This window comes from Felis catus, chromosome B4 (assembly GCF_018350175.1).
Source record: "Felis catus isolate Fca126 chromosome B4, F.catus_Fca126_mat1.0, whole genome shotgun sequence".
NCBI lineage: Eukaryota > Metazoa > Chordata > Mammalia > Carnivora > Felidae > Felis > Felis catus.
In genome coordinates, this window is record NC_058374.1 from 120,830,601 (window position 1) to 120,855,279 (window position 24,679).

General features: G+C 35.8%; 1 protein-coding gene across 5 annotated transcripts in view; it reads left to right on the top strand.

Moving 5' to 3' along the window:
• The window catches only part of SCYL2 (SCY1 like pseudokinase 2), a 69,185-nt gene extending 45,185 nt beyond the window's left edge, over positions 1-24,000 (top strand). For 4 of the 5 annotated variants that reach the window (XM_019835381.3, XM_011284172.4, XM_045062221.1 and 1 more), the window contains 8 exons: positions 1,473-1,586; positions 5,501-5,633; positions 7,446-7,564; positions 17,528-17,628; positions 19,207-19,273; positions 19,409-19,504; positions 20,497-20,616; positions 21,921-24,000. In XM_019835381.3, the coding sequence (XP_019690940.1) occupies positions 1,473-1,586; positions 5,501-5,633; positions 7,446-7,564; positions 17,528-17,628; positions 19,207-19,273; positions 19,409-19,504; positions 20,497-20,616; positions 21,921-22,565 (1,395 nt within the window). In that variant the 3' untranslated portion in view covers positions 22,566-24,000. The remainder of the gene's footprint in view (positions 1-1,472; positions 1,587-5,500; positions 5,634-7,445; positions 7,565-17,527; positions 17,629-19,206; positions 19,274-19,408; positions 19,505-20,496; positions 20,617-21,920) is intronic. The other variant, XM_019835383.3, reaches the window with a different exon arrangement.
• Positions 24,001-24,679: the final 679 nt, after the last annotated feature.

Sequence of the window (24,679 nt, forward strand, 5' to 3'; positions counted from 1 at the left end):
TACAGTATCTCATAAACTGCTCACTCTTGCCTATTCTTGCCCATCTTTGGAAAATGGGCATCCTTGAACGTAGCTTGTACTTCTTATCCTCAAGTTATGTCACACTTATTAATTACAGTTCTGAGTGGATATAAACATGCAACTCTTAATAGCTGCTTTTTGGAAATTGGGAGTAAAGCAAATAAAATACTTGGCCATTATTTTGATAACAGATTGTTAGTAGTTAATTTATTTCTGTCTGCTAACTACAAATGAATGTCTTTAAGTATACCGAATATTGTCTAACTCCTTCCCTGATACACAATTATGCCTCCATTTTCTTTAGTAATCCCTTTTTCTTTGCTTTGCTACAAGGAACATTCTGCTCTTATAAGGTATCTGAGATATATGTTCTTGAGCCAGTTAGTTCTCAAGCCATTTCTTGTTCTTTTCCTTATCTCATTTAGTCCCCCTTTTCCTCTGTTAGCCCCATTCAGAGTTCCCAGTTATAGTCATTTACATTGTGGCCAATATTAGTTAACAGTGTTTTAAATAACTTTTTCCTGTTTCTATGAGTTATACTTGCTTAAGTTTTAGAATTTGGAAGTGCTTAAACATATAAAGAAAATTAAAATCCTCTCTCAGAGATGCCCATAGTTAACATTTCCGTATCTATTCTTGAGTCTTTTTCCCTAAGCCTGTAGACAGACACATATGCATACATGTTTTAAAAACTGGGGTTACATAATAGTGTCTTATTGTATTTCTCCCCAATATTATAAAACAATCTTTTAAAATATGTTAAAGAAAATGTTTGTATTCTATTTTATGATAAGCTAAGAAATCCCTTATTTAAGAGGAATAGTTCTATGTTACTTTGTATTTAATCCTTATTGTGAAAGATAGCAAAACTTAGGTGTTCCCATTTTTAAATAATAAATGATGAATTGATGAATTGTGTTATCATGGAAAGAAATTAGGAATGAAGACCAAGGACTGTTGTTACCATAAGCTAGTTATATGACTTTGCATGATTTTGAGTAAGGTCCTTTTTAAATTTTTTAAAAAAGTTCTATTTATTTTGAGAGAGGGAGAGAGAGAGCATAAGCAGGGGAGGGGCAGACAGAGGGAGAGAGAGAATCCAAAGCAGGCTCTGCACTGTCAGCAGCAGAGCCCGATGCAGGGCTCAAACTCACAAACCATGAGATCATGACCTGAGCTGAAACCAAGAGTTGGACTCTGAACCGACTGAACCACCCACGCGCCCCTTGAATAAGATCTTTTGAGTCTGTTTTCTCATCTGTAAAATTGAAAATTAGTGACAACTCTTCTTTCAACTAGTTGTTGAAAGGAGCAAATGATAAAACATAAATAAAAGTTTATTTCAAACTATGTGACAAATTAGCTATGTAAATGCAAAATGTTTTTAATATGTGGGAGAAAGGATGAAGAAAGTCTTTCTCTAAGATTGAATCAGTGTATTTTCTTAATAGGAACTCTGTTTAAACATCATTCCAACCTTTGCAAATCTTATAGACTACCCATCCATGAAAAATGCTTTGATACCAAGAATTAAAAATGCATGTCTACAGACATCTTCCCTTGCTGTAAGTAATTGCATATTAATTTTTGCTTTTCTTTCACTTCTCATTGTTTTAAATCATTTTCTTATTATTAAATAACCCTTTAAAAAAATGTTTATTTATTTATTTTGAGAAAGGGAGATATAGTGAGCAGGGGAGGGGCAAAGAGAGGGAGAATCCCAAGCAGCCTCCACGCTGTCAGTGTATTAACTTCAACAAACTTCATTTATCTTTTTTTAAGTTTATCTTATTTATTTTGAGAGAGAGAGCATGCACATTCGCATGGGGGTAAGGGCAGAGAGAGAGGGAGAGAAGAAGAATTTCAAGCAGGCTCTGCACCGTCAGCATGAAGCCTGATGTGGGGCTCAAACTCAAGAACCATGAGATCATGACCGGAGCTGAAACCAAGAGTCGGATGCTCAACTGCCTGAGCCACCCAGGTGCCCCTAAATAACCCTTTTGTAATTTGTTCATATATTTCATCTTGGCTATAGGTAACCTATATAATATAGTACTATAGAAGTGAGCAATAAAAAAAAAAGTGAGCAATAGCTTTAGTTTTCCCTGATACATAATTTTGCATTATTACACCCCTGACCTTGCTCCTGTCCCCTAACTTTGAGTGCTTCACTAGAAAATCTGAGTAATTTTTCTTTCTTAATACTTTTCTGCTTTAATTCACAATTTATTTTGTTGGTAGTTTTGAAATAATCATGAGAGTTTAATTGGGTGTATAAGCCTATAATCATTCTGAATAGCTTCCTTTTGTAAACTGCCTTTATTTTTAGTAATCTATTTCTATATTTTTATATCCACCACTTACCTACTTTAAAAAAAAATAAGGGTACAATAAAACAATACATTAACAAGAATACAAGTGGCGGGAAATAGTTGTACTCAAAAATCTATGCCAAAGGCAGTTGATTCCTTTGAATACAGAATTTTTAACACTTATAGTTGTTGGTCAAGGAAGTAGAATAAATAACAGTTCTCATTATCTCATATTGAGAGGCATATGTATTCTCAACCTTTTCTCTAACAGTAGATCATAAGAATTTATCCCAGAAATAATTTTTAAGAAGTAACATTGAATATTCTCTTCAAATGGCAGCTTTAGAAAAGAGGGAGAAATGTTCTTCATTCATCTGATCCGTTCTTTATATTGTTGTTTGATAATGGTCATTAAATTTGCATTTTTTAAATATAGTTCTTTGGAGATCTCATTCATCTTTATTAGGTGAAATGTGAATTTAAATAAATATAAGCATTTGTAGCTTAATGGAATGATAGGCAAAAGCAATTTAAATGACATGATTTTACCTTATTAAAATGACATGATTTACCTAATGCATTTTAGTTTATGTTTTTTTGGTTCTAACGGCTCTGAGATAGAAAACAATACAAAAATAGGAAAAAGTATCATTGTTTACCAAAATGAACAAGTATGAAATGAGGTCAAGAAACCTGAGTTCTTTCTTAGTCTGACTCTGCTACTAACCTTCCTGTGCCACTGGGCAAGTTACTATACCCCCCTGAGTGTTTTTCTTCATCAGTATTAAAAAGACTTGAAATCCAGTTCTTTTCTCTGAAATTTTCTAATTTTTTTGATTGAATTTTCAAAATAGATGAAGTAATATACAGCTTAAAATTCCATTTTCTTTTTTTATCTTTCTTCCTTTTGATTTATTTATTTATTTATTTTAACATTTATTCATCTTTGAGAGATAGAGACAGAGCATGAGTAGGAGAGGAGCAGAGAGAAGGAGACACAGAATCTGAAGCAGGCTCCAGGCTCTGAGCTGTCAGCACAGAGCCCAATGCAGGACCCGAACTCATTGACTGCTAGATCATGACCTGAGCCGAAGTCGGACACTTAACCGACTGAGCCACCCAGGTGCCCCTAAAATTTCATTTTCAAAATGCCTTTTAAAAATCTGGGAGTACCTCGCTGGCTCAGTTGGTAGAGTATGGATGGGACTCTTGATCTTGGAGTTGTAAATTCGAGCCCCATATTGAGTATACAGATTAAAGTAAAGTAAAAAAAGCTTAAAAAAGGAAAAAGAAAAATCATTTAAGTCACACTTTTATTTTATGGTAGCATACATTTATTTTAGCATACATTTTGTCAAAGTGCATGTCTAGTTCAGTTCCAAGTATGTATGAGGTGGGAAGCATAGGTACTTAAATGATCTGTATTAATGCCTGGGGATGTTTATATCTCATTTTAAGATGGCAACTGAGCCCTCAAAGGCATGTTTACAAAGAATTATAATGAATGCATTTAGAGCAGTAACTCTGGAATGGATTTGCATTTTATATACCATGTATGATGCTCCTGCCTTCAGAGGGGCAAATGTGAATTCCTGAATTGCATTCATGGACATAAGGTTAAAAGATTCTAACTGGGAAGTTCCTAAAATGTGAGTCATGAGTTAGAATTGTGGTTTAATACTGTTTAAATAAAGAAAAAATAAATTCGACACAGAGGTAGGTAAAATAAGAGCTCTATTTCTTCATGACTTACATGACTAATAGTTTATATTAAAAATAAAAATAAAAGTAAACTAGGACTTCTAGGTTCTCTTCATACACACACACACACACACACACACACACACACACACACACACACACATACACACGGCAATTCCTTTTAAAATACTGATTCTAGGGGCGCCTGGGTGGCGCAGTCGGTTAAGCGTCCGACTTCAGCCAGGTCACGATCTCGCGGTCCGTGAGTTCGAGCCCCGCGTCAGGCTCTGGGCTGATGGCTCAGAGCCTGGAGCCTGTTTCCGATTCTGTGTCTCCCCTTCTCTCTGCCCCTCCCCCGTTCATGCTCTGTCTCTCTCTGTCCCAAAAATAAATAAACGTTGAAAAAAAAATTAAAAAAAAAATACTGATTCTAAGAGCAAATTAAGACTTTAGCTATCTTTTTTTGAATTTGTAATACTCCTTATTTTTGAATTTCAGAAAACAATTGTATGTTATTTTTCAGATTTTTTTCTATCTTTCTTGTAGAAATATGGTGTTTTTTTAACCAACTAAATTATTTTGTTTTTCTTAGTTTTTTTAACTGGAATTTTATTGATTTTATTCTTTTTTAAAAAATTGAAATGTAATTAATATCCAGTGTTATATTAGTTTCAGGTGTACAATATAATGATTCAACAATTCTGTACGTTACATCAAATAAGTATATTCTTAATCCCCTTTATTTCACTCAATTCCCTACCCATCTCTCTTCTGGCAACCACCAGTTTTTGTTTTTGTTTTTGTTTTTTTTTTTGGTTTGTCTCTTTTTTTCTCCTTGAAGTAATTATCTTAATAAATTCAAGCCAAAAAAATAGGGTGTGAAATATTTATCAAAATAGTCAAGCAAATATAGATAGAATTTTGGTGAAAGAGTTCCTAAGTATTAGGTTTTAATGTCGGTATTAAAGATATATTTAGAAATAGAAAACTTCAGGTAGGGTAAAGTACAGATAATTTTCACATGTTGTTGAAATATTTAAGAATGAATTAAACCTGAGTTAGAGAAAAGTACTGGAAGCCTAGTAAACTTGATCACTTGGTAGGAGAATGTAGTCCTTTTTATAATTCAGATGTCCCCCCCAAAATATTGTTAATAAACGCATATATAGTAAAGCTTCTCAAATCCTAATCACTTCATTTAAAAGGATACAAAATTGAAGTCATTCCTTACCTTTAGCTAACTAGTGTCCTGGTAAAGCAATCATAAATTCTTCCTGAAACAAGTCTAGGGGAGTTAGTAAATACATGGATTTCCTATGTTAATAAAGGATGAGAGCTTTTAAACTTCATCCTACTTTTATTCTTGAGATTTTAACATATCTACATGAAGATTAAATTTATACTTAAACATTTTGTTCTAGATTGCAAGACTTTAAGTGACTAATGCAATTTACCTCTCTTAATAGGTTCGTGTAAATTCATTAGTGTGCTTAGGAAAGATTTTGGAATACTTGGATAAGTGGTTTGTTCTTGATGATATCCTGCCCTTCTTACAACAGATTCCATCCAAGGAACCCGCAGTCCTCATGGGAATTTTAGGTAGCTGAAAATTTAATGTTATTTGATGCTACTTTATTGTTTTATAGTCACGCAAATGAATTTTCCAAATTATAAAACCTTTGTATCCTTTTTTCAAGTATATAGCATTCAGTAATTGAAGAATGATGGGATAAATACCATGATATAACTTTTCTTTGTGTTAATTTTAGCAAATTAGACATTTGGGAATCCTAGCTTCACAAATACCATGATAGCATGTAGTTTTCCCTATAAAATGATGCCAAATAGGAGAGGCAAACAAAGCTACATGACATGCTGATACCAGTCTTAATAGTAAAATTTGATAGTTATTTGGTACCCAATTTGTAAGAGGCACTGTGTTGAGTATTTTCTTTGTGTTATCTCTTGTCCTCTCCAAATTCCAATGAGATAGCTACTGTTATTTCTGTTTTACAGTACGGAAATTGAGGCTCAGGGTTGAAGTAAGTTATTCAAGATAACACAACTGAAAAGTGGTAGAGCTGGTTTTTAATTTATATATGTTTAAATCTTAACCAGTATGTTTCACTGCTAAGTGATGTGTTGATGAAGCATATTAGCTTTACAGCACATTCTGTTCTATTAGCATAATTACAAATTACTCTGTCAAGAAACTGAAATTGTTTGTAAATAGTTACAGTTTTGATAGTCCAATCTGGAAATGCTGGGGTCTGCTATACTAATGGAAACAGACATACTTTTAGTATCACAAAAACATTAGCAAGTTTAGTTTTTACTGAAGTTAAAGTTTATTAATTTTAAAGAAAAATGAAATTACTCAGCCGTGTATTTTTAACACTTACTAAAGTACTAAGGTGCCTGGTCTATAGAAAGCCCTCAGTAAATATTTGTAGGAATGGTCAGCAAGTAATTTATTGTAGACCTTTGTAGACATGGTATATGGTATGAGACTTTGAGCTCAAATAAATTAGTCTTCCTGAAAAAGAGTTTATCATAGTGGAAAGAGCCCTAGCTTCTGTCCTGGCTGTGTCAGTTCCTGGAATGACTTAGAAAAATTTCATCTGTCAGATGAGGGTAAAAATACATCATTGTAGGAGTTTTATGAGAATTCAGTGAGAAAATGGGCAGGGAGAAGTAATGAGCATAGTACCCAGCAAATAAGCATTTAATAGGTGCTCAGTAAAGTTACTCTTTGACTATATAAGTGAAATTTACATTAACATGAAAATAATAACATATGGTGTGTTCTAAAGCTATGGATTATATACAAAACATTTATAACACAAGCATTCAGAGAATGAGAAACAAATGTGCTCAGTTTACCAACTGAAGGCTTTGTGGAATAGTTGTAATACGCAGGCTCTGGAAGTTTGAGTAAATAGGTGAGACAACTAGGAAAGGATTGTGTGGAGTTGAATTAAATTATTAAAGTTTTAAACATGTTAAATCTGGTTAAAGAAGTGAATAAAGGTATAACCTATACTCACATACTTGTGAAATAGATGTCTCGAGTTTGGGTGAGAAGTCTCAAATACATATTTAGGTGTTTTCAGGAGAGAGGATCATTCTGTAACCTTACTGTTGCACTGTAGTAAGGCTTTTAATATTATACTAATATTAAATGTGCTCTTAAGCCAAGCAAGTACAGGTTAAATATGTCATGGTTTAAACTGATGATAAAGCTGAAATCATTCTTATCCATATTTAAGAGCATCCTCATTCTAGGCACTGATAAGAAAAAATTTGTAATTAAACTGATTATCAAGAGATTTCATATAGATACAATATTTTCCTAGTATCTATGAATTTGTGGTATTGGATTATAAAATTTGTCTCATTGTTTTCTATCAGGTATTTATAAATGTACCTTTACACATAAGAAGTTGGGAATCACCAAAGAACAGCTTGCTGGAAAAGTATTGCCTCATTTGATTCCCCTGAGTATTGAAAACAATCTTAATCTCAATCAGGTAGGAGTATTTTGTGTTTTATTCAATTTGTCCAGTTTATTGTTTTCTTGGAATTAAATAAAGAAATATATTACATTTAAATGTTGCTAAAACAAGGAAAAATATGTCACAGAGTTCAATAAAGAAAATTGTGGGTTCAAAGTAAGGAGTATGTGAGTTGGAAGGATGGATTATTGAAGGCCTCATTGGGAGATAGTAAATGACTAGAACATTGAAAGATATGTAGGATTTTGGGCTAATTCAAATTTGGGGCTGGAAAGTTGACATGAACAAATTAAAAATGAATGTGATGTGTCTGGGGTGTGTATTTTTTATTTATTGCTACATAACAAATCACCACAAACTAGATGGTTTTCATAGTTTCTGTGGGTCAGCCAAGCCAGGGCATGGATTCTCTGTTCAGAGTTTCTCACGGTGCTGCAGTCAAAGGCTGGGGCCTCATCTGAAGGCTCAAATGGGGGAAGGACAGATCTGCTTCTAAGCTTACTTACATGGTTGTCAGGATTCAGTTCCTTTTAGGTTGTTTGACCAGGGGCCTCAGTTTCTAGCTGTGTCAGCTCTCCTTGCTTCATGGGTCTTCCAACATGGCAACTTGTTTCATCAAAGTGGGAGAGAGAGTCTGCTAGAAAGATGGAAGTTACAGCATCTTATATTGTAATCAAGAAAATGACGTCCTATTACCTTTGCAAGTCAGGACCAGCAAGGTCCTGCCCACACTCAAAGATAGGGAATTACACAAAGGCCTGAGCAGCAGAATGAGGAGATAATTGGGAACCGATTTAGAGTCTATCAGCCACAGAGAATGAATAATCCAGTTTGACTGAGAGATACCTGTAAATCAGTAGGGCAGTAATGGAAGAGAGATAAATTGAGACTAGAACAGGTAGACTTTAAATGGCTGTCTGATTTAGGTGTTTGCTTTTTGTTGTTGTGTTTGTTTTTTATTTTAATTCTAGTATAGTTAACATACAGTGTGATATATTAGTTTCAGGTGTACTTAGGTATTTGAACTTCCAAGATGTGGTAAACATTTGAGCAAAAAGGTAATGTGTTCAAACATTATTATGCAATTATCTCTCTGTATACCTCTATCACTGTAGTTGTCATAGGTATTGTCTGCCTTTCCCAGAAGGCTGGTTATTATATCTTATTCTTTATTATAGCCCCAGCACTTAATGCAGTGCCAGAAACAAAAATATTTATTAAATTGAGAGAAAATTTGAGTTACCGAGTAATGACAAGTCATTTTGTTTACCATAGAACTGGTGTTTAATGGAGTATGATGGAAAAATACTGGGATTAGTTGGTTACTGTTTAATAGGGAGTGTCAGAAATGGATAGGCAGGCAAGATTGAGAATTAAGTACTGAAAGTGAATTAGAGCAATGAAGGAAACAGAAGCTGGAGTTAAGCAGGAAAGCTTTTGGCTTATAGGGGAGAGTGCCTAGGGAAAGGAGTTTTGGAGTTAGAGAAATTTATAAAATTAATCAGATCTAAAATTCCCTATGAAGTGGTTGGGTAAGCCTCTGAAAGTTTGTGTCCCTAAATTTCAATTTTTGGCTTGATAGTTTCTTCATATCTTGGGTGGCAGGGTTGAGGTTACAACTGGCAAAAAGGGAAACAATGAATAATATTGAGGAAAAATAGGATGATGATAATGCCTAAGATAATCCAGCTTTTGGTCATTTCTGTTCTTAGTTCTCATATATATGATCTAGCATGTTTTTAAATATTCCCAAATGCTTATATCAGGATATATAATTTCATATGAAATGTGGTGTTTATTTTCTTCAGCTTTATGGTTGATATTTTTAGGGACCTATTTTCATCAACAGAATACTTTGATTCATATCTTCTGGTATTTCGAGATAGTTAACATGGGTGTGGTCTGCTTTCCTATTCATTTCATGGACAGGGTTCCTGATTTAAGAGTGCCCTCAGGGCACCTGGGTGGCTCAGTCAGCTAAGCATCCAACTTCTGCTCAGGTCATGATCTCACAGCTCTTGAGTTCAAGCTCCACATCAAGATATCTGCTATCAGTGCAGTGCCTGCTTTGGTTCCTGTCTTCCTCTCTTTCTGTCCCTCCCCAGCTTGTGCTTTCTCTCTGTATCAAAAATAAAAACATAAAAAAGAAAAAAAAGAAAAAAGAAAAAAAAAGAAAGAGTGCCCTCTTCTGTAAATTCTGACTTAAAATAATCTAAGTGTATTTTGCATTATGTGAGAAAGATAATGTGATTTAGGAAAGTACATTTTTTGCATTTGATTGTAAAATAGCAAATACCAAGCAACAGTCAAAACACATCACAACTTATGTTGAGTGGGGGTTCCAAAGACCACCTTCGGATTCATTGATTCACTAGGAGTCCTCACAGGCCTCAGCATATAGTTGTACTCGTGGCTATGGTTTTTATGGCAAAAGGGTATAAAGCAAAATCAGCAAAGGGAGAAGGCTTATAGGGCAATGTCTGGAGGAAACGAGATTCAAGCTTCCAGAGTCATCTCCTCAATGTACTTATTTTCCCTGGTAATGAGTTGTGACAGTACATGTGAAGTGTTGTAGCTCCATCTGCCTGTCATGTACTCAAATTCCAGATTCCCTGAAGAAAAGCAGATGCTTAGCATAAAACATAGTCTTTGTTTAGTTTAGTGAGCCACTGTCATCAATTAATGGTGGGAACCCTTGTAAAATCTGAGTTTCTGGACACTGGCCAGTGGCCAACCTTGCAAGCAGGCCTTTTCAAAGATGGAAGTTCAGGCCTACTATGTTAATTCTTCTGCACCAACTACATACAACAATATGGATGAATCTACAAACATATGTTGAGCCAGTGAAGCCAGACACAGAAGAAGATCTACCTAATGATTCTATATAGAGTACAAAAAACAGTCAAAACTACACTGCCAGAGGTCAGACTAGTGTTTACTCAGAGGGTAAGGTGGTGGGAAGTACCGAGAAGGGGGCACAAGGAAGCCTGTGGGGTGCTGCTAATGTTCTTTTTCTGCATTCAGTTTGTGAATTTTTTGATATGAGCACCTATATGTATACTTTTCTGCTACTATGTTTTACTTCATTGCAAAGTAAAAAGAAAACTAATCAGCAGAGAGTCAGTCAAAGTAAACCGCCAAGAAAATAATGCCTTTTGTTAACTCTCTTTGGTAAGACAAAGGATGAACAGATGGTTGAGCATGGTGAGAAGCAGGGTCATGTAGAAACTAGTACAAGCTCTGGAGACAGACTTTTATGAATTCCAATCCTGCCATATGTTATTTAGTATCTCATACTAAGTTGCTTTGTCTCTCACTAAGCCAGAAGTTCCTCATTTATAAGATAGAGATATTAATAAACCTATTTTGAGGAGCACCCAGCACAAAAATAGAAGATTTGGGAGGGGAAGAACACAGTTTCTGGATTCTTCCTGTAATGTATGGTATTATTCAAATAAATTGTTCATGATGATTGGAGGCACTCTAAGAATCATCATTTAAGCAAAGCCTGAACCACATTATGGCATGGTATTAGATATACTTTAGGAACTTTAATTATTTGAAAGTTAAACTAAATACATTTAATATTTCTTTGTAGAAAGCAGATTTATTTTAGCCAAACATGTCATTTTTGTAACAATCTGAATAAACTAATTTTTTTATTATGTATTTTTTTTTCAGTATATGAAGTTTATTGTCAAATTGGTTTCCATACAACACCCAGTGCTCATCCCAAAAGGTGCCCTCCTCAATACCCATCACCCACTCTCTCCTCCCTCCCAACCCCCATCAACCCTCAGTTTGTTCTCAGTTTTTAAGAGTCTCTTATGCTTTGGCTCTCTTCCACTCTAACCTCTTTTTTTTTTTTTCCTTCCCCTCCCCCATGGGTTTCTGTTAAGTTTCTCAGGATCCACATAAGAGTGAAACCATATGGTATCTGTCTTTCTCTGTATGGCTTATTTCACTTAGCATCACACTCTCCAGTTCCATCCACGTTGCTACAAAAGGCCATATTTCATTTTTTCTCATTGCCACATAGTACTCCATTGTGTATATAAACCACAATTTCTTTATCCATTCATCAGTTGATGGACATTTAGGCTCTTTCCATAATTTGGCTATTGTTGAGAGTGCTGCTATAGACATTGGGGTACAAGTGCCCCTATGCATCAGCACTCCTGTATCCCTTGGGTAAATTCCTAGCAGTGCTATTGCTGGGTCATAGGGTAGGTCTATTTTTAATTTTTTGAGGAACCTCCACACTGTTTTCCAGAGTGGCTGCACCAATTTGCATTCCCACCAACAGTGCAAGAGGGTTCCCGTTTCTCCACATCCTCTCCAGCATCTATAGTCTCCTGATTTGTTCATTTTGGCCACTCTGACTGGCGTGAGGTGATGTCTGATGTGGTTTTGATTTGTATTTCCCTGATGAGGGGCGACGTTAAGCATCTTTTCATGTGCCTGTTGGCCATCCGGATGTCTTCTTTAGAGAAGTGTCTATTCATGTTTTCTGCCCATTTCTTCACTGGATTATTTGTTTTTCGGGTGTGGAGTTTGGTGAGTTCTTTATAGATTTTGGATACCAGTTCTTTGTCCGATATGTCATTGCAAATATCTTTTCCCATTCTGTTGGTTGCCTTTTAGTTTTGTTGGTTGTTTCCTTTGTTGTGCAGAAGCTTTTTATCTTCATAAGGTCCCAGTAGTTCATTTTTGCTTTTAATTCCCTTGCCTTTGGGGATGTGTCAAGTAAGAGATTGCTACGGCTGAGGTCAGAGAGGTCTTTTCCTGCTTTCTCCTCTAGGGTTTTGATGGTTTCCTGTCTCACATTCAGGTCCTTTATCCATTTTGAGTTTATTTTTGTGAATGGTGTGAGAAAGTGGTCTAGTTTCAAATCTGCATGTTGCTGTCCAGTTCTCCCAGCACCATTTGTTAAAGAGACTTTTTTCCATTGGATGTTCTTTCCTGCTTTGTCAAAGATGAGTTGGCCATACGTTTGTGGGTCTAGTTCTGGGGTTTCTATTCTATTCCATTGGTCTATGTGTCTGTTTTTGTGCCAATACCATGCTGTCTTGATGATTACAGCTTTGTAGTAGAGGCTAAAGTCTGGGATTGTGATGCCTCCTACTTTTGGTCTTCTTCAGAATTACTTTGCCTATTTGGGGCCTTTTGTGGTTCCATATGAATTTTAGGATTGCTTGTTCTAGTTTCGAGAATGCTGGTGCAATTTTGATTGGGTTTGCATTGAATGTGTAGATAGCTTTGGGTAGTATTGACATTTTGACAATATTTATTCTTCCAATCCATGAGCATGGAATGTTTTTCCATTTCTTTGTATCTTCTTCAATTTCCTTCATAAGCTTTCTGTAGTTTTCAGCATACAGATCTTGTACATCTTTGGTTAGATTTATTCCTAGGTATTTTATGCTTCTTGGTGCAATTGTGAATGGGATCAGTTTCTTTATTTGTCTTTCTGTTGCTTCATTATTAGTGTATAAGAATGCAATTGATTTCTGTACATTGATTTTGTATCCTGCAACTTTGCTAAATTCATGTATCGGTTCTAGCAGATTTCTGGTGGAGTCTGTCGGATTTTCCATGCATAATATCATGTCATCTGCAAAAAGTGAAAGCTTGACTTCATCTTTGCCAATGTTGATGCCTTTGATTTCCTTTTGTTGTTTGATTGCTGATGCTAGAACTTCCAACACTATGTTAAACAACAGCGGTGAGAGTGGGCATCCCTGTTGTGTTCCTGGTCTCAGGGAAAAAGCTCTCAGTTTTTCCCTGTTGAGGATGATGTTAGCTGTGGGCTTTTCATAAATGGCTTTTATGATCTTTAAGTATGTTCCTTCTGTCCCGACTTTCTCGAGGGTTTTTATTAAGAAAGGGTGCTGGATTTTGTCAAAGGCCTTTTCTGCATCGATTGACAGGATCATATGGTTCTTATCTTTTCTTTTATTAACGTGAGGTATCACGTTGCGAATGTTGAACCAGCCCTGCATCCCAGGAATGAATCCCACTTGATCATGGTGAATAATTCTTTATATGCTGTTGAATTCGATTTGCTAGTATCTTATTGAGAATTTTTGCATCAATATTCATCAGGGATATTGGCCTGTAGTTCTCTTTTTTTACTGGGTCTCTGTCTGGTTTAGGAATCAAAGTAATACTGGCTTCATAGAATGAGTCTGGAAGTTTTCCTTCCCTTTCTATTTCTTGGAATAGCTTGAGAAGGATAGGTATTATCTCTGCTTTAAACATCTGGTAGAACTCCCCTGGGAAGCCATCTGGTCCTGGACTCTTATTTGTTGGGAGATTTTTGATGACTGATTCAATTTCTTTGCTGGTTATGGGTCTGTTCAAGCTTTCTATTTCCTCCTTCCACGTTTTAGAAGTGTGTGGGTGTTTAGGAATTTGTCCATTTCTTCCAGGTTGTCTAATTTGTTGGCATATAATTTTTCATAGTATTCCCTGATGATTGCTTGTATCTCTGAGGGATTGGTGGTTGTAATAATTCCATTTTCATTCATGTTTTTATCTATTTGGGTCATTTCCCTTTTCTTTTTGAGAAGCCTGGCTAGAGGTTTATCAATTTTGTTTATTTTTTCAAAAAACCAACTCTTGTTTTCGTTGATCTGCTCTACAGTTTTTTTAGATTCTATATTGTTTATTTCTGCTCTGATCTTTATTATTTCTCTTCTTCTGCTGGGTTTAGGCTGTCTTTGCTGTTCTGCTTCATTTCCTTTAGGTGTAATGTTAGATTTTGTATGTGGGATTTTTCTTGTTTCTTGAGATAGGCCTGGATTGCAATGTATTTTCCTCTCAGGACTGCCTTCACTGCATCCCAAAGCATTTGGATTGTTGTATTTTCATTTTCGTTTGTTTCCATACATTTTTAAATTTCTTCTCTAATTGCCTGGTTGACCCATTCATTCTTTAGTAGGGTGTTCTTTAACCTCCATGCTTTTGGAGGTTTTCCAGACTTTTTCCTGTGGTTGATTTCAAGCTTCATAGCATTGTGGTCTGAAAGTATGCATGGTATGATTTCAATTCTTGTATACTTATGAAGGGCTGTTTTGTGACCCAGTATGTGATCTATCTTGGAGAATGTTCCATGTGCACTCAAGAAGAAAGTATATTCTATTGCTTTGGGATGCAGAGTTCTAAATATATCTGTCAAGTCCATCTGATCCAATGTAGCATTCAGGGCCCTTGTTTCTTTATTGACCGTGTGTCTAGATGATCTATCCATTTCTGTAAGTGGAGTGTTAAAGTCCCCTGCAGTTACCACATTCTTATCAATAAGGTTGCTTATGTTTGTGAGTAATTGTTTTATATATTTGGGGGCTCCTGTATTCGGCACATAGACATTTATAATTGTTAGCTCTTCCTGATGGATAGACCCTGTGATTATTATAGAATGCCCTTCTTCATCTCTTGTTACAGCCTTTAATTTAAAGTCTAGTTTGTCTGATATAAGTATGGCTATTCCAGCTCTCTTTTGACTTAAGTGGCATGATAAATAGTTCTCCATCCCCTCACTCTCAATCTGAAGGTGTCCTCAGGTCTAAAATGAGTCTCTTGAAGACAGCAAATAGATGGGTCTTGTTTTCTTATCCATTCTGATACCCTGTGTCTTTTGGTTAGCGCATTTAGTCCATTTACATTCAGTGTTATTGTAGAAAGATATGGGTTTAGAGTCATTGTGATGTCCGTAGATTTCATGCTTGTAGCGATGTCTCTGGTTCTTTGTCTCACAGGGTCCCCCTTAGGGTCTCTTGTAGGGCTGGTTTAGTGGTGACGAATTCCTTCAGTGTTTGTTTGTTTGGGAAGACCTTTATCTCTCCTTCTATTCTAAATGACAGACTTGCTGGAGAAAGGATTCTCGGCTGCATATTTTTTCTGTTCATCACATTGAAGATCTCCTGCCATTCCTTTCTGGCCTGCCAAGTTTCAGTAGAGAGGTCCATCACGAGTCTTATAGGTCTCCCTTTATATGTTAGAGCATGTGTATCTCTAGCTGTTTTCAGAATTTTCTCTTTATCCTTGTATTTTGCCAGTTTCACTGTGATATGTCGTGCAGAAGATCGATTCAAGTTATGTCTGAAGGGAGTTCTCTGTGCCTCTTGGATTTCAATGCCTTTTTCCTTCCCCAGATCCGGGAAGTTCTCAGCTATTATTTCTTCAAGTACCCCTTCAGCACCTTTCCCTCTCTCTTCCTCCTCTGGAATACCAATTATGCATATATTATTTCTCTTTAGTGCATCACTTAGTTCTCTAATTTTCCCCTCATACTCCTGCATTTTTTTACCTCTCTTTTTCTCAGCTTCCTCTTTTTCCATAATTTTATCTTCTAGTTCACCTATTCTCTCCTCTGCCTCTTCAATCCGAGCCGTAGTTGTCTCCATTTTATTATGCAGTTCATTGCAGCATTTTTTAGCTCCTCCTGGCTGTTCCTTAGTCCCTTCATCTCTGTAGGAAGAGATTCTCTGCTGTCCTTTATACTGTTTTCAAGCCCAGCGATTAATTTTATGACTATTATTCTAAATTCACTTTCTGTTGTATTGTTTAAATCATTTTTGATCAGTTCATTAGCTGTTGTTATTTCCTGGGCGTTTTTCTGAGGGGAATTCTTCCATTTCGTCATTTTGGATAGTCCCTGGAGTGGTGTGGGACTGCGGGGCACTTCCCTTGTGCTGTCTTGAATAACTTGCGTTGGTGGGCGGGGCCGCAGTCAGACCTGATGTCTGCCCCCAGCCCACCTCTGGGGCCACAGTCAGACTGGTGTGTGCCTTCTCTTCCCCTCTCCTAGGGGCGGGATTCACTGTGGGGTGGTGTGGCCTGTCTGGGCTACTTGCACACTGCCAGGCTTGTGGTGCTGGGGATCTGGCGTTTTAGCTGGGGTGGATCAGCAAGGTGCAAGGGGCAGGGGCAGGCTCAGCTCGCTTTTCCTTCGGAGATCCACTTCGGGAGGGGCCCTGCGGCACCGGGAGGGAGTCAGACCCGCCGGAGGGATGGATCCTCAGAAGCACATCTTTGGGTGTTTGCACGGTGCCAGCAAGTTCCCTGGCAGCAACTGGTTCCCTTTGGGATTTTGGCTGGGGGATGGGTGAGGGAGATGGTGCTGGCGAGCGCCTTTGTTCCCCGCCAAGCTGAGCTCTGTCTTCCGGGGCTCAACAATTCTCCCGCTCGTTGTCCTCCAGCCCTCCCATTCTCTGAGCAGAGCTGTTAGCTTATAACCTTCCAGATGTCAAGTCCCGCTTGCTGTCGGAACACACTCTGTCCGGCCCCTCCGCTTTTGCAAGCCAGACTTGGGGCTCTCTTGGCTGGCGGGCCGCCCCTCCGTCCTGGCTCCCTCCCGCCAGTCCGTGTAGGGCGCACCGTCGCGCCACCCTTCCTACCCTCTTCCATGGGCCTCTCATCTGCGCTTGGCTTTGGAGACTCCTTTCTGCTAGTCTTCTGGCGGTTTTCTGGGTTATTTAGGCAGGTGTAGGTGGAATAAGTGATCAGCAGGACGCGTGGTGAGCCCAGCATCCTCCTATGCCGCCATCTTCTCAGGATCCTCTAATAAACTAATTTTTTAATGCACTATTAAGTGGGTTGTTTCCAGATATGCACAAATTCAGATGGTCACTTTTGGATTATTCTAGGAAAGTCAATATGTAATAACTGGTGGGGGTAAATTTATAAGACCCTTGAATAATAGCTGTTAGACAACTCAGGCTAGAAAACCCATTGAGATATGTTTTCTGGAAGTTAGAAAGCCTCCTCAACCTTACCACCATCATACAGAGATATTGTAAAAGCTTGCTGTGATTGCTGAGTTTAAATATACTATTTTTGTGACATCCGTACTCTGAGTGGGTCGTATACTGGTAAAAATGAGAGTATTATGATTAACTTGTTAAATTCTCTTATTACATTACATTTGCTGCTAACTTGAAACATTGTAACTGTATCACTTTCTTATTACACCAGTTCAATTCTTTCATTTCCGTCATAAAAGAGATGCTTAACAGATTGGAGTCTGAACATAAGACTAAACTGGAACAACTTCAAATAATGCAAGAACAGCAGAAGTAAGTAGGTTGCATATGAATTGTACATGGCCCAACAGTGACACTAAAGTGACCTCATGATTGATTTTCTGGAATAAGGACCCAAAAAATTGATGGATTCCTGTTTTTTTAAATGAAGTTTATTATTTTGATTCCAGTATAGTTAACATACAGTGTTATATTAGTTTCAGGTGTACAGTATTGTCATTCAAAAATTCTATACATTATTACTCAGTGCTCATTATTAATCCCCTTCACCTATTCTACATATCCCCCCATTCATCTCCCCTCAGGTAATCATCAGTTTGTTCTGCATAGTAAAAAATTGATGGATTTCAATTTGATCACATGTAAAACATTTAAAAATTTTCCAACATGTTAAGTTGAACTGAGTTAAAATAGAATATTGTGGAAAATCCAGTGTCATTTCTGAGTGCAAAAGTGTAATATGATAATCGTAAGATTTTCTATATGTAAAGAAAATTCTATTGCTGAGAAAGTCTCTTGTCAGCATTAGCTACTAGTGTTGTAAATTCAGAGTGCTAATGACGAAGAGCACCGCTTACAAATATTTTTCAAATCTATGAAACCCTAGTATTTTGATCTCACCCTTTTTCTTTTCTCTGATTCCAGAAACATTTATAGAGCATTCATTTCATATTTAATACCACAACATTCACTTCCGTTTCTTTAAGGGAGGATTTTCCAAATTATTTGCAAAATACTAGTTTTCAAAGAAAGAAGGGAAAGATAAAATTACTTACTGGAGAATGCCGGTTTATTAAAATAAAATCACTATATTTGTTTCCCAGAAAAAAACACGTGATTTTAAGATGGCTGTTAAATCCTGAGCCAAAAGACATCAGATACTCACTAAAATTTATACCAATTATGAGCAAGGTCCCCACGTATAAAATTTTTTAGGTTCTGCCCCAGAGTGAGATGAAGGCTTATGGAAGCAAATACACCAGGTGTAGGATGACTTGAAATAGCCCTTGGTACGCTCTAAATATTCTATTCTCTAAATATTCAGTGACGTAGATATTTATGTCATTTCGTGGGTTGACTGTATTAACACAGGAACACTGAAAAATAATTTTTAAAAATTTATAAGAGAAAATTTTAATATCTAGTATTTGTACTTGAGGTGTAAACGAACTCTTCTTTTTTCTTTTTCTTATCTAAATCTTGCCTGGTTTTCAAGGCATGGATCTGGCCCATCACAGTGATTGTAGTGTTTATTATTAGAATCAGGTTCTGAATTTAATCACATCAAGTCCTACATATCATACCTTGTTTCTCAGTGATCTATAAGTTCTCTGACAGTAAGAATCATGCTTGCCTGATTTTATGAGACTGAGTAAACTCTCCAGTAAATTTTGAATATTGAATTAAAAAAAAAAGACTTGTTATGCAAATGTTACTGTTTTTGAGCAAGCAGACGTTAATTGTAGCAAATAATGAAAAAGATTATGACTGTCCTGAAAGAAGTTTGTTTAGGTTACAATAATCCCCATGTGGAAGAACCATTTTTTGTATGAGTATTTTAAAAATAAGCATTTCTTTTCACTGGTTTGTCATAATTCAATTTTCCTGCAGATCTTTGGATATAGGAAATCAAATGAATGCTTCTGAGGAGACGAAAGTTACAAATGTTGGATCTCAGGTAAGACATTTAGATTATTTTAATTTTTGTAAAAAGAGTTTGACAGTGTGCTTCATTTGAGAGGCTTTTGCCCTTTAAGCAGTAAAATCACAATTTTTTGATGTCATTCACGTGGTTTGACATTTTTCTTTTCAGCATATTGACAAAGTCTTTAACAACATTGGAGCAGACTTTCTTACTGGTGGTGAATCAGAAAATAAAGAGGATGGGTTACAGAATAAACATAAAAGAGTAAGTTTCTTCACTTACTCCTGTAGTGTACTTATTTATATTATAGGACTTCCTATAAATTATAGATTTTGTTGGGAAATACTGTTCAGCATCTTAACAAGAAACATTTTTTAATATTTTTATGAAATTTAAAAATTATCATGGGAACATGACCTGATTCACATTGAGAATATACAGACTTGAGAATTTTAACTTCTTTTATTACTCAGCCTCCCACATGGTAACTTCTAGATTGCCTGCCTCCTTTGTCCTTTCTGCTGGACTTTGCCAGTCATACCTCTTGATAAATGTCACTGTGTCTTGACTCTGCTTCTGATTTTGAATAATAAATTATAAAATGATACTTTCCAATTGAAATATTTGTTAATATTCAATATAATATGTTAATTTTGAATTTCTCCTGGGGGCAACTTTTCTTCTATTCATTTGACAAAAACGAGTACCTATATGTGTAAAGCCAAGGAGCTACCAGGCATGGTTTACAAAACTTTAAGAGAACATACTGTGAGTTTATAGTTTAGCAGAGTTGATAAAGGAAAAAGACAAATGTCAAATTTGATGCAGACCTTTAGCAGTGAAAGACACTGTTTATGTTTTCCTTAGCTTTTTGGTGAGTTCCTAAAATATTTTTGGAGTGAGATAGGGTTGAACAGGAATCTCCCAATTTTATAAAATGAAGTCATCAAGTCATATTCTCCTTGTCTGGAAAAAAGTCATTTTGATGAATGGTTTTAAAACAATAACTGTTTTCATACTGGAACTATTTTAGCAGAGATTTTGTGAGTTTCTACTTAAAGTAAAAGCTTATAATAATTCAAAATATAATGTACCTGTGGCAATCACTACAGGAGTAATTTGCAAATTATTTGCTATCGTCAAACATACTAAGACATACCTTACAAAAAAAGAAGTCTTCTGTTTTATAAGTGGAATTATGAAATTGCTCATTGATATATATATATATATATATACACTTTTTTTTTTTTCCTGAGGCATCACTTACACTTGAAGAAAAACAAAAATTAGCAAAAGAACAGGAGCAAGCACAGAAGTTGAAAAGCCAGCAGCCTCTTAAACCCCAAGTACACACACCTGTTGCTCCAGTCAAACAGGTCAGAATTGATTTCTCTTGCAGAATTTCAAGCATACTTACTTTCAGGTTATACTTGTGTATAATTTCAAGCACACGATACTTAAGGAGTATATAACTTAGTCTACCTATTAGTGTTTGTCTAAAAATATATTTCTAAGAAATTTCAATAATGCAGTTTCTAAGAACTATGGGCATAAAGGATTTTCCGGCCACTCCTCAATAGCCTGCCCTAATGTATAATATTTTGAGATAGTGTTTGTTACCAAACAAACAGAAAGCTAGATAAATACCAATAAAGAGAAGGCAATAATATTCTTAAAAAATATTAGGTTTCATAGTACTGATTAACTCTGTTCACCTTGAAATGATCAGTAATATTATGTTCAGGCATTTATATATTTTTGACCAAAAAGTAATTTTTAATTTTTGGTGTTTCAGTTATAGCCAGGCCTGTAATTTGATTTAGGAATACTTACCAATATGTCCTGACCAGTATTTATTTCTTATTATGTACCAGACACCGTCCTAGGTGGTAGTGCTATGGCAGGGCTTAAGGGTCTTGCTGGTAGAGAGTTCAAACTCATACAGACTGCAGAAATAACTTTATCTTAAAAGCTTTCTTTAAATTATTTTTTGTTATCTCTTTTTTTGTGAAAAAAAAAAAATTTATGTTTACTTTTGAGAGAGACAGAGTACGAATGAGGGAGGGGCACAGAGAGAGGGAGATAGAGAATTCGAAGCAGGCTCCAGGCCCTGACCTGTCAGCACAGAGCCTCATGTGGGGCTTGAACTCATGAATGGTGGGATCATGACCAGAGCCAAAGTTGGACGCCCAGCTGACTGAGCCACCCAGGCACCCCTTTTTTGTTACCTCCTAATCACTAAAATTCTTCTTCAGAGAAAAATCTTTATGGGCCAAGAGGCAAAATCAAAAATATTTTGTAGGTATTTACGTAAGAGAGAAAACAAATTTCTACAAAATTGTGATGCAATTCAAAATATAAAAATTAAATAGAGTATCATTTTTGCAATGCAGATCTAATGAGAAGAAGGAATTTCTATTTTGGGGAGTGGTGGGTGGAGCCAGCATTTTATTTAATTGGAATTCAAAGTTAGTGTTCCCTGTCATCAAATTGATTGCAAATGTTTATCTGTAAAAGTATGTGGCAGGCTGGATTTCGCCTATGAGCTGTGGTTTGCCAACTTGGTATAGACTGTTGAGCTTAATTTGGAGTTGTCATTTATAGTACAACCTGTCAAATGTTACTGATTGTAAAGAATTTGGCCTTCTTGGAGGTAAAGTAATTCCCTCATATTTTTCAGACTAAGGACTTGACAGACACATTGATGGATAACATGTCATCTTTGACCAGCCTTTCTGTTAGTACCCCTAAAATTTCTGCTTCAAGTACCTTCACTTCTGTTCCTTCTATGGGCGTTGGCATGATGTTTTCTACACCAATTGATAACACCAAGAGAAATTTGACCAACGGCCTAAATGCTAACATGGGCTTTCAGACTTCAGGATTCAACATGCCGGTTAATACAAACCAGAACTTATTCAGTAGTCCAAGCACACCCGGAGTGACCAAGATGACACTGGGAACACCTTCCACTTTGCCAAACTTCAGTGCTGTGAGTGTTCCTCCTGCTGGTGCGAAGCAGACTCAACAAAGACCCACAGATATGTCTGCTCTTAATAATCTCTTTGGCCCTCAGAAACCCAAAGTTAGCATGAACCAGTTATCACAACAGAAACCAAATCAGTGGCTTAATCAATTTGTACCTCCGCAAGGGTCTCCAGGTATGGGCAGTTCAGTAATGGGAACACCAATGAACATGATGGGACAGTCTGCCTTTGGTATGCAGGCTAATCCTTTCTTTAGCCCGCAGAACTTTGCACAGCCACCAACTACAATGACCAATAGCAGTTCAGCTAGCAATGATTTAAAAGATCTTTTTGGGTGAGGTGTCTTGCTCTGTTTTTGAAGGATTACTTCAATTTTAATCATGGGTAAGCGAATTTACATCTTTGTATAGTTGGCTTGGAGGAACTACTTCTATGGGAAAGTGAATGGTTCCATGACAGAAAACACCTTGTTTCCATGCCAGCATAGTAATTGTATGGACTTGTAACAGTTGAGTTTTTTAAAGCATTGAGGAATTTTTTCCTCTTACCACCTCCTCTTCCAAGTTTTTAAAAGACCCAACCCTTACCAATCTCTAAGAGAAAAAAGACACCTGAGTATCTTGAATAGCAGAATTTTTTAATCAAATGTTTGTTTATTTTAGCTTGTAAATCTTGGTTTATTTAAGAAATTTTGAGTTGATGCTTAATGCAAGTTTCATATGTTAAATACTACATGGTACACAGTCTGCCTTCACAAGTCATTAGTCTTTATTTTAATGTGTGAAAAATCCTGATGCTCTATTGATTTGTTTGCATTTAGTATGACTGAAGGAGATAATGATAAACATAATGAAAAGGATCAGGTCACTTGCTTTTTCCAATCTTATTTACTTCACAGATGAACTAATGTTCAATACAAAAGACTGAACAAATAGTACAAAATTTAACTTAATGTTGATTTCATTGGTTCAAACTAAAGGCATTATTAACCATCTTAAATGCAAACTAATCATTGTAAATTATATTTTAGCATGGTCTGCCTCAAATACTAATGTATTTTTCTGCATTTACTTGGATATATTTAGAATCACTTTCTTTCCTGCTGTCTGACAGATAGAAGAATATGTACTGATTTGTACAGATATTTGACAAAGCCCTCTGATGTGATTTCCCTGACTCTTGCCTTCATATTTCATTTTGAATTCAAACTTCTGAGGTTGTAGCACATATGAATTGCATTTTCAAAAGGATATTTGTAAGAAACTATATTTAATGAGTAAACTTTTGAGATTTCTGCTGTATCGTTTCAAATGTAATAAACTTTACTTCTCTAAAAATGAGCGGTTGTATCTTCTCGCTACCAACAGATTAACTTTCAGTTTACCATGATAAAGTCTGACCTCATCAATTACTGCAACTAAAGTTTAATTGTGTTCTAGAAATTGTAGGAAACTTTTGTTTGAACATTTTTATGTCCACAATTAGCTATTGTTAGCAAACAAAAAAAAATTCTTCTAATAGGAAATCTGCTTTATTTTTAAAGTCTTTCTCTGATATTTTTCTTTGATGTGCTGATTATTCAACCACAGAGCCTTATGCTGTAAATGTTATTTGTATTTTGTTTAAATTATATTCCACCATTATGTGATAACTTCAAAATGATCTTTCAGAGAACTATATATGCATTATAGTTGCTGCCATAGGGTTTGTGGTTTTTAATTCTCTGAAACCAGCAATCATTTAAAATAAATCACATGAAGTTTAGTGTGCTGATACCAAGCTTATTCATTGAAATACACACACACACACACACACACACACACACACACACACACAATATATACATTGAATGTACAGTTCTTGATTATAAAATGTTATTTGTTGATAATAGTGCTGGCAGTATTCAGTAAGGGGGTACTTTAAAAAATAAAAGGTCAGCTTTACATCTGGTTTCTGTATGAGGTGTACTTTGTTACTGCATGGTTTTATAAAAAAGATTCATAGGAATGTTGAAGAAATTTATCCAAGAAATGAAAGGCACTAGGAAGATCAAATGTTTTTGTCAAATACGTTCAAACTCTGACCAGATTACTGGTCTTATTTGTAACACAATATTAATATTTCTCTTGAGAAAAGTTTACATATGGAATAAAATTAATGTTGAAGAATTTTCGTTAGTAACAATTTTGTAGTAACTGTTTATTAGGAAATTGCTTTTTATTTTGTAAAATAACTTGATGTCAGTGTTGAACTCCTAATTAGAAGGAAAGTTGAATATAACAACATATAATTTGAACTTCTAAATATAAAAATAGATTATTTGAAAGAATATAATATATAATTCTTAGGTAATTTTTACATCTTGAAATGTGCTCATTCATTGAGGTAATGGTGCTACAGTTTTAGAAATCTTTTCGTATAGTTTTTCTGTTTTCTTGAAGAAATATTTTAC